Source organism: Hydra vulgaris, chromosome 11, assembly GCF_038396675.1.
Source record: "Hydra vulgaris chromosome 11, alternate assembly HydraT2T_AEP".
Lineage (NCBI taxonomy): Eukaryota > Metazoa > Cnidaria > Hydrozoa > Anthoathecata > Hydridae > Hydra > Hydra vulgaris.
In genome coordinates, this window is record NC_088930.1 from 17,852,145 (window position 1) to 17,867,562 (window position 15,418).

The following is a 15,418-nucleotide window of genomic DNA, read 5'->3' on the forward strand; positions in this document are numbered from 1 at the left end:
TAATTAAATTTAAAATTTTTATATATTATGTAACACATATTATATTTATGTAAGTGAAAAAATAACAATGATCGGTATGAAAGCAGCATTTTGATACCTGATAGCTTATGAAAGTTGTTTTTATTCAGGACGCTCCTCCTTTTATATATGCATTGAATACGCTCAATACACTTTTACTATTGAGAGTTTTACATTTACAATACAATTATACTTACATTTATAATGAGAATTATAAGTTGCTAAGTACTAAATAAAAAGTTACATTTCCTTTAATTGAAATTGTACTTGGATATTCATGTTTAACGCAGAACTAATTAAATCTAATCTTAAACAAATGTATTTTAAAATGGTTGTGATTATATTACAGAGTTTTGTAATAACGCTTATGTTTATAATGAAAGAAAAGGTAACTTTGTAGCTTAAATTTATCATTTATTTATTGCCTAAATTGCATTGCCAAATTTATAAGATTATGATGGTACAATGGTTGCTCTGTAAATGGTAGCAGTAAAACTATTGTTCTCGTAGTAATTCACATTTGAGTAAACCTTGTTTACTCAAAATTTACTTATTATTACTGAGTGAATATTGCTTACTCGAGAGTTACTAACTACAAGAACAGTAGTTTTAACGTAGTAAATGATAGCTGTTTCTTTTAATTCTTTTAAATACAAACTAATTTAATTCAAACTTTATTTACAAACAAATTTAATACAAACTAATTAAAGTATAGGATGTAAATTACAACAAATAAAAAACGCAAATAAATTATAAAAAATAAAACATTGTATCTAGAACAAAAGAAGTTTAGTAGACTCAAGTATTTTCTGACATGGGAAACAACTATGCACCAACCAAAAAAAGTAAAACATGAGATACATGTTAAGTAAAAAACTTTTTGTCATTTCCAAGTTTCATTTCAAGTAAAATTTTGGATGGTTAGCAGATAACGTCTAATTTAATGGCAAGTTATTTACATATTAAAATATTTACAATTACTGTTAACCTTGCTAAAACTATTAGTAAAAACTTAAATGACTAAAAAATCTGTAAAGCCTTTGATTACTTCCTTATACCAGGTATGTCTAACTTTTTTACAGTAAAAGTCTTAGACCAGCTATGTCCAACCTTTTTACAGTAAAAGTCATTAAGTTAGAAATCATATGAGTACCACAAATATTAGTTCTGCAGTCTTAATTTTTGAAACTTAAAATCTTTACACGTTTATTCGAATATTATCAGTAAAATGTTAGAAAATGATATATGAGTCAAATCAGAGGATATTGAATGCTTTGTTGCCTGTGGGCCACACATTGGTTTTTTGGCGATCATCAAAGACAATATATTTTACTCATATGACGTCACAGTGAAAAAAGCACAAAGTTGTCAGGATTTTCATTTCAATAACTTTTAAAATATTTAAAAAAAGTATTAAATATTTTTATAGGATGTTTTTGACATCATTCTGTTTTGATTACGTATGTTATTTCTTTAGCAAACTTTTTCATAATGCTATAACTTTTACTGCACACGAGCAAGAGTATGGAAATGCATAAAAATCTAACAGTAAAGTTTTGATTAAAAACCTATTTTGCTATTCGTTAATTTTTGAATGGTTGATCATTAACGGGAGACTATATATTTCTTAATTTTAAAATAAACTTAAAAATCTTCGTTATTGGTATTTCTTTTATTTAAATTAAGTCGGTTTTTCCTACTAAACTTTCATTCTAAAGTTTTTTTAACATTAATTTGATTAACAGCCGTAGTGTAGTGGTTAGAGTTCTATGCTCAGAACTGGAGGTTCGTGGTTCAAAGCCGGCTCTGGCCATATATACAACATTGGTGATGAAGGAGGCACGAGCTTCCTAGTTAAATGCTATTCCACAATGCTCTTTGGTAAGACCGTAAGGATTCCTTGGAGCATTTAAATAACTTTAAAAAAACAACATAATAAAACACAAAGTTCATTGTTTTTTTCAACTAATTTTTAACAATAACTTAGTTAGAATGCCAAAAAAAGGAAATGGGTTTTTAACAAAAATTTCTCCAAAGAATAGAATTTTATAAGAAAGGACACCAAGAATTAGAATGTTAAGTATGAATGTGTGTCAGTTTTTTAAAACAAAATGTTACCACTTTTATCTGAATATGAAGTTTGAAGTTATTTTTGGCTCTTTATTATTATTTTGAGGCCCTTGGAGATCTCAGACCAACTAATTTAGACAGAGTTTACCGAAAATACTCACTTATTTTTCCTAGTTTTGTTCTTTTAAAATATGATCACCCTACTCATAACAGCTGCATTCACTATTTTGTAATTAAAGTATTTTAATTTAGATGTCAAATTCTGTGGTTGTATACTCTAATCAAAACTATCAAACCATACATTAACGAGTTTTAAAAACTCTTATAAAAAAATAAAAAATTCAATAGGAAAATAACTTTGTTTGAATTGTTACAGAAGTTGAATTATGAAATATATTTAATGCCAGGTTTACAACTTGTTAATATAAAATATTTATACTCTGTTTTAATACCGTTTCTAAATGTGCAAAAAAAGTTTTATAACTTTTATGTACTCTATGAAACAAACCTTATTAAACTGAAATGGTGGGAAAAAAAACTTTTTAGTACTAAATTTAAATTCTTAAGTTTTTTAGCAAATTTCTTATATCTGACATAAAATCTTGTCAAATGTACACTCTCATACATCTGATAAACTATATAATTTTTGTGATAATAATATTATTTTCGGGTTTATCTGACCCATAAATGCTGAGCAATTTTAATAAGCTTAAACATTAGTTGGATGGTTACCAGCAATAAATGCACGAATGTTAAAATCAGTAAATCTTACGGAAAAAAGCTCATTTTTAAAAGTTGTTCTATTTGTGTTTATAAGGTTAACACATATACTAATGAGGTAATCTTCTGTTATTAAGGGTGGTAGCTCTCCTACAAAAAACTTTAAGAGGCAATTCATTGGTATTCGTAATGGTTCCTGGTATTCTGAGGTTATTTTAAAAGATTTGAAACAACTAATGAAATTTTGCTACAAATGGTGCGGCAAAATATCTTTAATTGTTTCAGATCTTTTAAAAATGGATTTAAACGGATGTGAAAAAAAATAAATATGGGAGGCAACAGTATAATTTACGCAATGGAAAAAAAAACACTGCTGACGTATACGATCAGGTGAACTCAAAGGATGGAAATCAAATCTGAATAAATTACAAAAAACTAAAAGAACCTTTCCAGGACCTTCTGCGCTATCTACATTAAACTTGGATATTAAAAATGTTTGAGTTATAAACAAATCTCACATCATTTATGGTATAGTACAAATTCAATATTAAGATATTTTTATACATTAAATGAATATTGGATAAAATCAGAAAATCTTGCTGCAGTTCAAGAAGATATGTCGCCACCAGGTTTCAAAACAGCACTGCTGATCTAACTATTGTAGGGAAGGCGTCGCAATTACATACCAAGACAACTTAAATATTAAACCCCATTATTACCATCTACCTACCTGTCTTATGAATGTTCATCTGCTAGACTGAAATTAGCTAATACTACTTACAATACTATTGCCATTTATCGATCATATCCCATGATTGCAACTATTATTTTCTTTCTGGAGTTCTCCAATCTTCTAAATGAACTTCAAGCATTGTCTGTACTTTAACTACCCAGACGCCACACCAACAACCATCAATCCAAGAAATGCTAGCAGGCACGCACAGAGGGTGGGAAAATTTTTTACTTTGTTACTTTCATCTATCAGATTACAGAAAGATTTCAAACTATGAAACAGCAATGTAGATTATTTTCCATCATCTGGCCTACGCCTGACATCAATTCGGACTTAACAAACAGTCAAGAATCTAAAGTTAAAGATTTCGTATTTTTGTATCCAAATGATCTTAGTGAAGACGAGTTTATTGATGAGTTCCCTCACTTTTCGTCTGTTCGAAGCCATCTACTGACAATCTTCTGAATAGCATTTATGCAAAGGGATTTGAAGAAAATTTACACCAATTATGCATCTGTCTTTGTATCTTTCTAACTTTGCCAATATCTGTGGCAGAAGATTAGAGATCTTTTAGCGAGTTAGCTCTCGTCAACAATTCTCTAAGAGCTACTATAGGACAGGCTTGTTTTAACGACAGTCTTTTCCTTTCAATCGAAATAGATCTTGAGAAGAAAGTTAATTACAATGTTTTAACTTCCAACTTTTCTGCTAGAAAAGCTCATAAAGTCTTGATATAATGTCAGAAAAACTTAATACCAAACCCAAGTAAGTTTTTTATCTTTGTTGGGTGGTATTGTTTGATTCGTGAACCGTCTTAAATACAAAATTTTTAAAACATTTTGTGAATACTAGAAATTAAAGCTTTATTTTTCTTACTATTTTTATTTTGATGGTGGTTAGGGAGGAAAGGCACCAAGTAATTTTTTTTTATAATATACCCAGGGCATCATGAAGTCTCTGTGCGCCCCTGCATGTTAATATTCTAGAGACCTACAACATAATATAACAAGTATCTTGCACCAACTACCGGTAATGGCAACCTGCTTGATCTAAAAATAAACCGTCATGATGGCATTTCACTCTAATATTCAAGTAACATACGGTGGTAGTTATGATCACTATTTAATCCGCGTACCACTTAAACATCAAGTTTTTCTAAAAAGGTTTTTTGTAAACAATTTTATATGTTTAACATGGTGTATAGAACTAAAATAGACTTAAAAAATGAGTGAGTCTTTCAACGTTAGAAGTTAAGTGGTTATTGCATTTTTTTGGTGCTGGAAAAACTCATGATTTTTTGACAGTACGAAAAAATGAAGAAAACATCAAAAATCATGCGCAAAAATTAAAACAAATGATACGTGAAGGAAAAAAAGTATAATATACATAATTTCTGCACAAAAATTCTAAGTAACATTTCTTCAAAACATAAAAAAGTACTTGATTTGAATAGAGGAAAGGCTATACTTGCTTTTTTCACAGGTAACCTATTTTTAAAAAATATTTTTTAAAAATAGGTTACCTGAGAAATAAGAAATTAAGTATATAAGTTAAAAAGGTACTTCCACTAGATTCATCATCCTTCCACTAGATTCATCATCCTTCCATTAGATTCCTCAATCTTTTTTTTAACTAATTAGGAAATTTTCAAACAAGTTTGATGTGTTTTAGTACTTAGGAATCCTTCCCGACAAGAAATTTTCATGTGGGCTATATATGGCAATTGGATGTTAATCATATATTTATCACTCTCCTTTATGGGATGGCTTTGGTGCGTTCCATATGTGGCTATAATATTTATCCAACTAAAAGCACACTAAATAGAACGAAAGCTACACTTCATTTTTCCGTGAAAGTTTTATATGGCCCACGTGTGGTAAGCATATGTTAGCCTTATATTTACCACTCTCCTTAATGGCGTTGGTGCGCTCCATATGTGGCTTTAATGTTTATCCCATTAAAACCACACTAAATAAGAACAAAAGTCTCATTAATTTTCCTACAAGAAAGTTATAAAAAATTCATAAAAAAATCTTCTTACATGTTTAAATATCATATTTAAACAAGTCAGTAGATTTGTTTATGTATAGAATATACAAATAACTATACATATATCTATACAAATAAGTATGCTGTTACAAATAATCATACTGTATGTATACTTATTTGCATAAAAATACTAGTTAAAAAACTTAAATGGAAAAACATCATACTTTTTACTTTTATTTATAATTTTATTCACAGATAAATATATAAGTACAACAACTTTTCATTAAGTTTAAAAAATTCATTCTGTATTAGTTCTGTACACAAAACTAATCTGATGAATTATGCAATAAAGACGCAATATTTTCTTCAAATTCTTTATCTAGCATTCTTACAATGTATTCGAACAGTAGCTAAAGATTTCATATGAAATCCATGCACAAACAAAATCTAGAGAAAAAAATCAATAATAACGAAAGCTTGCTTACATTGCCCGTTATTTCAAAATTGTTTTTTGGTAACAAACACAACGTACTAAGATATTTTTATCTTCGTTGAGTACAACTCTGATTACAATTTTTTTATCGTTAAGTATAACAACATATTTTTATTCGTTAAGTGTAACTCTGATTTACAATTTTTATTGAAAATTTATTTTAAATAACAGTTCTCAAATATATTCATTACAAAACCGCTCAAACATACTTACAACTATGAATTGAAAATCATCAAAACTGTAAACCACAAGATATCATGGAATATTCTTGAGTTTACTACAATGCATTGCAATGGAGTCGTACATTCAAATTTGGTTAAAATTTAAAGTTCAAAATGAGGCAAGATTGTGTGTTTTACATTTATGGCCCATATAATAGCCACATCTAATTTAGCACGTATTTATTTATAGATTATACCACGCTAAGTGGAATAATTATGTCGATGCATTATGTGTTCCACGTGTGGGCCATACTGATCATCAGCATATATCAAACATCAACTGGAACATAGTTTCACGCTTTTATTCCACTTGTAAGCACTATGGCCACATGTGGGCCACATATACCATTTTTGTCGGGTTACCTTCAAAAACTTCTTTTGATTTTATTTGACATTAATAATATATAAGAGAAGCCATATAAAACTAACTGATGCAAAAAACCTCTAGGTTCTAGCTTAGTTTTAAAAAAAGATATAAGAGTAAAGTTAATGAAAACTACGTGTTTTTTGTCAAACGTCAAATGTTTTTCGTTGCGCTCCGGAATCGCTATCAACCTTTAAAGAGTATACCTGTTTTGTTTTCAAAACGAAATTTTAAAAACTAACTTATCATGTTTTAAATGCAAGTGATGCCATGCTGTTTATTACCTGAAAATAATGTGGACAACTATGCTGAATAAATAAGAACAAATATAGCAATCGTTTCTGATAACTTGGCATCCATTTGAAAATATTCAATTAGACTTGACGTTATTATATTTTACGCCATATTATATTTTTTACTTTCAAAAAAATTTATAGATAGTTTTACAAGTTGCACGTTTATTTACCTTTATAATTATCACTCAGTCGGCGAAACACCACCAAAAAATGGCAGATTTTTATCCCATCTAAATGATGACTTATTGGCAACACTAATTATTATTTAATGTGATTAATAATATTAAATAAAATATAACTGATTGGAACAAGGAATGGAACACTTTGACCAATAAGCTCTGTAATCTTCATACGTCAGGCTTAAAACGTTACTGAGATATACTTAAATATTTATACTTAAATAATCGAAATGTATACTTGTTAATTTTTTTAGCAATACTCATTAAGTCATTTAAGTTTTGTATTTATTATTATATTTATCACTAAAACGCTTGGTAAAGTTTTCTAGCTTTTACAAGGAAAAGTGCTGCTTAGTGCTGACAAGTTAAGCATAACAACGGTATATATATATATATATATATATATATATATATATATATATATATATATATATATATATATATATATATATATATATATATATACATATATATGTTTTAAATGACGACATCTTGTATGAGAGTTGAATAAATTTAATATATGAAAATCAATAAATACCAATTCTCTCAATACTAATTTTTTTTATTTTATTTTATCTAAGAAATTTTTGCTAGATTATTGATACTAGCATCTTCAGCTTTAATTACAAATTATTAATTAAATTAAATTACAAACAAACGGTAACGTCACTTTTTAATCGCTTCTTTAAAGTTCGCTTTAATTGGGCTTCGTTAATAATACGTAGGTATAAAAAATATGGCGTCCAGAATTGCGTTTTTACATATTGACCATCATCTAAATTCATACCTCCATTTTTAGGTCCGCATTTGTTCAACTGAATTTCGATTGCCTCTCGAACTTTTCTTTCAAATTTTTTGGGTTCTACTTTTAACGTCTTTACTTGATCCCATTTATACTACATGAACATTTAATTTTATGATCCCCAATTGCAGATTGTTTCAATTTTTCTTCAAAAACCTTCTTTTGGTGTTGTTTTGTTCTTGTTGCTATTTTCATTTTTGTTTCGCCGATGTATTTTTGTTTACACTCGCATTGTATTAGGTATACTCCGGGATGGCTATTTGATGGAAGTTTTGTTTTGTTGCGTGAAGTTAGCAAAGATTTAAGATTTGCTCTAGATTTAAAGACTGCCCTGTAACCTGCTTTCCTAAAGATTTTCGAATTTTTGGTGATAATATTGGGATCCACGGTAGTGATATAGTTGGCATGGTTGCATCGTTGTTAGATAAAATTCATTATTTAAGTGTCGTTTTTTTATAACAATATTTGCAAGATCTTGTAATTTTTTCTTTTCGTATCCATTTTCAGCAAACACATTTATTAGGAAATTGATTTCTTTATTTAAAAATTCTTTAGAGCAAATTGATAAAGCTCTATGAATAAATCCTTTAAATATTCCTTCTTAGAATTTTTGGATCGTGGTTTGAATTGGGCTTCACCTGAGTATTTGTTATTGCTTTTTTTCGATGTAAGTTAAAATCATAATTACCTTTTTGATTATTGGTTATTTGGATGTCTAAAAAATTTAATCTTTTGTTTTCATCTTTCAACTCAATCGTGTATTTGATGGCATGATGTTAACTGTTTAATACTTGTTGAAAACGGATGGCATTATCTTTATTTGTAAATCTTGCGTGGCTATCATCTACGTACCTGAAAAACAATTTTATTTCTAACGGTGGATAAGAATGAAGTGCAATGTCGATTGCTTTATTTTTTAAAAATTGCAGGAAACCTTCCGCAAGTACTACCCTGAGTGAAAGTCCTATTGGACCTGAATCTACAAGCTCGTGAATTTCTTTATTCCATAAAAAATAACCTTTATATAAACACAGTTCTATTAGTGATTTTATTTCTGAAACGCTTAGTTTTGTAAGTTTATTTAAATTTGGGAAGTGCTCTAGTATATCAAGAAGAATTTTTGTAGCCTCTCCCATAGGAATTGATGGATATTAATTGACAACGTCATAAGATACCTGTATTTCATCGGTTGATATATTCCAAAGTTTAGCTGTTTTTAAAAAAGTTGACAAATTTTTTAACTTTGTTATGTTTTTATCTAAAATTGGTTGAAATATATTTACTAGATATTGTGATATTCTATAACTTGGTGTCCCAATGGTTGAAACTACTAATCGCATAGGGTATGAATTTTCCGGTTTGTGCGCATTAACTACACCATACATACGTGGCGGTGCTGGGTCGCTTGGGTAAAGACTTTCATATTCTTTTTTGGTAAATTGCCTTTTTCTATTCAATTTTGATTGGTAAGTTCTAATTTTAGTCGCAAATGTAATAGTAGGGTCCTCTTTAATTATCTTTGTTTTGCCAATCTCTTGACAAATTTTGTCAATGACTTTGTTGTGTTCTGTTCTAACAAAGCCTGCTCCTTTATCAAAAAAGTATATATCAATGTTTTTGTCCTCTTTTATTTGTTTTAATGCTTCCCTCTGTTTATAATTTAGATTACTGTTTTTTTGTGGTTTAAGCATTTTAAGTTGCCTCAACACGTTTCTGCGTAAGTCTTGTGAACTCTCAATTTTGTTGCTATACTCTAGTTTTAACGCAGTGGATTTTTTTACTGAAATAATGTCTAAATAGGGTATATTTTGTATAGTTGGAACAAACTTAGGTCCTAGTTCTAAAAGATTTCTGTGGTTTTCAGGTATTTCCGTTTCACATAGGTTTAACACGACATCTTTAAGAAATGAAGGAGTCTCAGCTTTTTCTTTTAAATTTATATTTTTCTAGATATTAAATTTTTTGATCAGACGATATTTAGATTTAACAAGCATTTTTTCTCGGGATTTTTCAGTAACATTTTCCACAGATTCATAATCATCTTGAGTTAATTTTTTATATAAATAGTTTTGGATATCTTTTACAAATTTTATTTGATTAAAATAACGAGTTCTAGAATCGTTTTTAATGCATACTAGTAATTCAAAACGGTACCTTTTAGTTATGTCTCTTCCTCTTTTGTTATCTATTTACCCAAGCGACCCAGTACCGCCACGTATGTATGGTGTAATTAAAGCGCACAAACTGGAAAATTCTATCTAACAACTTCTATCAAGTTTTATCTAACAACGATGCAACCATGCCAACTATATCACTACCGTGGATCCCAATATTATCACCAAAAATTCGAAAATCTTTAGGAAAGCAGGTTACAGGGCAGTCTTTAAATCTAGAGCAAATCTTAAATCTTTGCTAACTTCACGCAACAAAACAAAACTACCATCAAATAGCCATCCCGGAGTATACCTAATACAATGCGAGTGTAAACAAAAATACATCGGCGAAACAAAAATGAAAATAGCAACAAGAACAAAACAACACCAAAAGAAGGTTTTTGAAGAAAAATTGAAACAATCTGCAATTGGGGATCATAAAATTAAATGTTCATGTAGTATAAATGGGATCAAGTAAAGACGTTAAAAGTAGAACCCAAAAAATTTGAAAGAAAAGTTCGAGAGGCAATCGAAATTCAGTTGAACAAATGCGGACCTAAAAATGGAGGTATGAATTTAGATGATGGTCAATATGTAAAAACGCAATTCTGGACGCCATATTTTTTATACCTACGTATTATTAACGAAGCCCAATTAAAGCGAACTTTAAAGAAGCGATTAAAAAGTGACGTTACCGTTTGTTTGTAATTTAATTTAATTAATAATTTGTAATTAAAGCTGAAGATGCTAGTATAAATAATCTAGCGAAAATTTCTTAGATAAAATAAAATAAAAAAAATTAGCATTGAGAGAATTGGTATTTATTGATGTTCATATATTAAATTTATTCAACTCTCATACAAGATGTGGTCATTTAAAACATATATATGTATGTATGTATATATATATATATATATATATATATATATATATATATATATATATATATATATATATATATATATATATATATATATATATATATATATATATATGACTATTTTTAAATAAATAAATATTGATGGTATTGGGGATCCGTTAAATGTTTAAGGTACTTGAGGTCCTTATATTTAATTAATAAAGCAAATTTCAAATTATAAAAACTTGCTAAATTAAAATCATATTTTAACAGTAGGAAGTCTAAAATAAAACAGTAGAAGTATTAGTAGAGTAATAAAAGGTAGATTTAAAAATATTCGATTAAAAATAAAAATGAATCAAAATCTGTAAATCTTTTAAGTTAACAAAAAGTTTTTTAACAAAAGTTCCTAACATAAATAAAACAAGGGATAAAATATTTTGTAAAATGAATTTTTATTAAACTAAGTACATCAAAAGTGAAAAATGTGTGATGATTTGTGAATAAGTCACACATAATGACACAGATTCATAAGCAAATTGCTAACGCTTAGTTATCAAGCATATCGATACAATTATCGCCCAAGAAAAATAATATTTTTGTTTTACTTCTGTCGAAGATCTGCTTTTAACTCTTGAATAAGTTGGCGGTAATATTTTTGACCATTTGTTTTGAGTCTAATGGTTAAAAATCTAACAGCAATTTTTTTAATCAATTAAAAAACATGTAAGTCCTCATTAAAACGATCAAGGTCAAAGTGATTATCCAGTGTTGGAAAAATATTAAGATAAGGCAAAAGTTTACGTAAAACCACATTTAAGATTAGGACATTGATGTTCTGCGTACCAATAATTGTAGTTGAATTTAAGCCACGTATGCTAACTTTAAAAGCTTTTTCATAAGTTTCAACAACTTTAACAACACCGGATGATGGAAAAATTAACCTTCCTTTATTTTTATGCACAACAAAACTGTGCCAGTGTCCTATTGAAAGCTTGTTAGCATAGCCAAGGTGGTCATTAACTAAAGATATAATTCCAGTTGTTGTTAGTGCTTGGACACACATTGTACACTCAATACTGTGTAACAAATCACGAACAACAGACCCTGCAATGTAGCATGCACGGTTTGTTGAAACATGCTTATGGTTTCTTCGTCTGGTTTAAAAAATAATGATTGAAGAAATGGCTGCTCATTGAACTCGATAGCTTGTACATCTTGTGGTGGTGTTCTTCAACGTGACCATTTTAAACTAAAAAGTTGAAGGTCACGCGTACAATCTAAAACTGAACAGTTTGCATTCCTGTTGGGAGTATGCTGGGATACTGTTGTGTATTAGTAACCGTTTCATTAAAGATTTAAATCTGGATTATTATTAAATCCGAACAACATCTGGATTATTATTAAATCCGTTTTTTCAAATGCAAGCAAAAGTTAGCTCAAGATGGTCCTGTTATAACTTATAAGTTAATAAATACCATATTGGTTCAAATCCACCGTTAAATAGATCAAGAGCTAAGCTCTGCACACTTGCACTTGTGACAAGTTCAATAACACATGTTTTACGGCGATGTGAAGCCAATAAAGGTCTATTTTTGCTGTTATCTGTATGTAAACACAGCAGGTATGCAATACTGCATCCGCTACTGATGAGCTCAATGTTTGACTAGCAACTTTTACATTCATCTTATGTTGTTGGAGGTGTATATGTCTGCTACCAAGTCTGTTGCTAAGTGTTAATCCTTATGTTTTTTGCAGTTGACATAAGAGTACAATGTGTTCCCACTTAATGACATGACCATTACTATCATACAACACACCAATATCAGAAAATCTTCTGTAAGAAAATGCTCACTACAGACATAATGATATTTTTTAGGAACAAACTTATCTCGTTTCAGGGCCACTAGCCACAACTTGCTTTTATTTTCATCTTTTAATGGAAACCTAAAAATGATAAAAAGTATGTAAACATTCAACTTAGCAATTGCTCAAAAAACTGTTTTGTAAATTGTACTGCAAGTATACCTTGCTTGTGTTAAAACCTGTTATAAAACATACATAAATAATAGTAAAGCATTAATAGTAAACTAATTTTTTTTTAGTTACACGCGCGTATTTAAACATAAGTTTTTATCAATTATTTTGGCTATTTCATCTAAAAATCTTGTGTAATTTAACCTATTAATATTTTTATGTAAATTAAATTTATTTACAAACCCTATTTGAATAAGTAATGGAATACTTTTCCTTTATTTTAAAGAATGCCTGCCCTTAGAATGTAATACCTTTTCTTTATTTTAAAGAATGCCTGGCCTAAACCCTCAGTCAATGTACACTCCACTGAGCCTATCCCTATTAAAGTCAGTCGATGTGGGTACTGTTCTACTGTGCCAATCCTTACTTAAATCAGAGGGTGTATGTACACTCTATTGCGACAAAATCTAAATCAGTCGATTTATGTGCGGTTTGATGCGCATATTCTATGAAACGATGAAAAATAAGAATAAATAATAAATATAACTATGAATAAACAACAACAATATTTAAAAAAAAAATTTAAAACTACACATAAATAAAACATTAAAATTAAAAAGAAAGTTTCCCAAATAAAGATTAGAACCTGCAACCCCGTCGGTCGCGCGTCGATAAAAAGGAATTTTTCACTTCCATAGAAGTACGCAAGTTAAATATTGATATAAAAAAATTAAAGTATTTTAATGTTTTTTGCGTGTAAATAAGATTTTTATTATGTAAACATTATTTATAGGCGCGTGCAAATAATGACTTTCTAATAGTATTTAATATTAATTCACAAAATAAAATAATACATAATATACAATTAATAATATGCCTTATAATAACTTATACAATTGATGTTACACTCATACATTGGAACGCAAAAAAAACTGCGTTTTGCGTTTGCGTTCCAAAATAAAAACTCAATCGCAAACAGAAACGCATTTGACGCAATTTATTGCGTTTACGATTACTATATACGTTACTATATTACGTTTGCGTATATTGCGTTTACGTTTACTTACGTAAACAATTATATGCGTATATTGCGTTTACGTTTACTTACGTAAACGAAAACGCAATATACGCATATAATTGCTTTTACGCACGCATTTAATACGCAACTTAAGCATATTAATTGCGTTTACGAACGTAACTCAAACGTAATTTACACGTATAAATGCGTTTACAAGCGTAACTGAAACGGAGCGTACGCATATATATATATATATATATATATATATATATATATATATATATATATATATATATATATATATATATATATATATATATATATATACTTGACTTTAGAAACATTTGTTCCACTAAAAGTTAAAAAAATTTAGTTGTATTATTATTATTTGTGTGAATATGATAAAGAAATGTTTGTTCTGTGGGTAATTTATTCCGCGATAATTTATATACGATATAATTTTTAAACTTCCACGAAGTATAAAAATTCTAAAACTCAATCAATAAAACTAGTTTATTTGCAATTAGCTAGTTTTGTAGATCTTCTCTTAGCCATTAGCAATTAATTTCTTTGAATAATTATCCCATTGTCCCATTTTTTCATTTTATAAATAAAAAGGATCGATTAAAACGAGCAATCAATCTCAAAAACACAATGTTATTGATCAGCGCTCACTCACACTTTAAAAATTGCTTAAAACAAAGGAAAACTTATTTTCCGCTCACAGATTAAACACAATAATACTCAGTTGTATACGCGGTACTATTATTTTAACCAAAACTATTTTTAGGAAAAAGTATAACTTAATATCTTTAATTAGTAAGCTCATTTCAATTATTATAAAAATCTGACTATATCACTCAATTTAAAAGCATAATACACTCATTTTAAAAGGAGTCTTTATAATGAAAAATTAAATATCATTTTTAACAAATTTAATCGATTCGATTATTTTTTAAATTCGTTATAAAAATGACCTAAAAGCATATTAAATCACGTAATAATTTGTTTTAAGGGATATGTCTAATGGCATTTCCTTATAGCATAAGGAAGTTTCTATAGGCATTTCCTTATGATATAAGGATAGGCAGCTTATACATATATAGTATAAAAAAAATTATTTAGGAAACAAAACCAAGTTTTACTTAATCGCTTCATAAATATTTAATCTAATGCGACTCATCAATCTTGCAAGAGTAAGATCTATCATGAGGATATCATAAAGTCTAGTTCAAAAAAGCGACATGAAAATGAAATATTGCAATCACAACAGTTGCAATTACAACCTTATTTATCTCAAAGTTTGTCTGCACCTAAATATGCAGAAACAATTTCAAAGAGAACAAGATCTGTAAACCCAACAAAAACGATGAAATCTACTATGCAGACAACAAGTGCAGCATTGACATCATTATCAGCAAAATCTTCGAATAATACTTCAGCTTCCAATATTCTATTCCTCCTATTTAGCAAGATCCGAGATTAAGGTTTCGTGGTTATAGTCTTTTGGCAAAATTATCTAAGGA

At 28.6% G+C, this 15,418-nt stretch overlaps 1 protein-coding gene across 1 annotated transcript in view; it reads left to right on the forward strand.

Moving 5' to 3' along the window:
• The first annotated feature begins 254 nt into the window (after nucleotides 1-254).
• LOC105847470 (uncharacterized) overlaps nucleotides 255-15,418 on the forward strand; it is a 28,244-nt gene continuing 13,080 nt past the window's right edge. Inside the window, exon 1 of the mRNA XM_065809691.1 lies at nucleotides 255-406. Within this exon, the coding sequence (XP_065665763.1) occupies nucleotides 296-406 (111 nt within the window). The 5' untranslated portion in view covers nucleotides 255-295. The remainder of the gene's footprint in view (nucleotides 407-15,418) is intronic.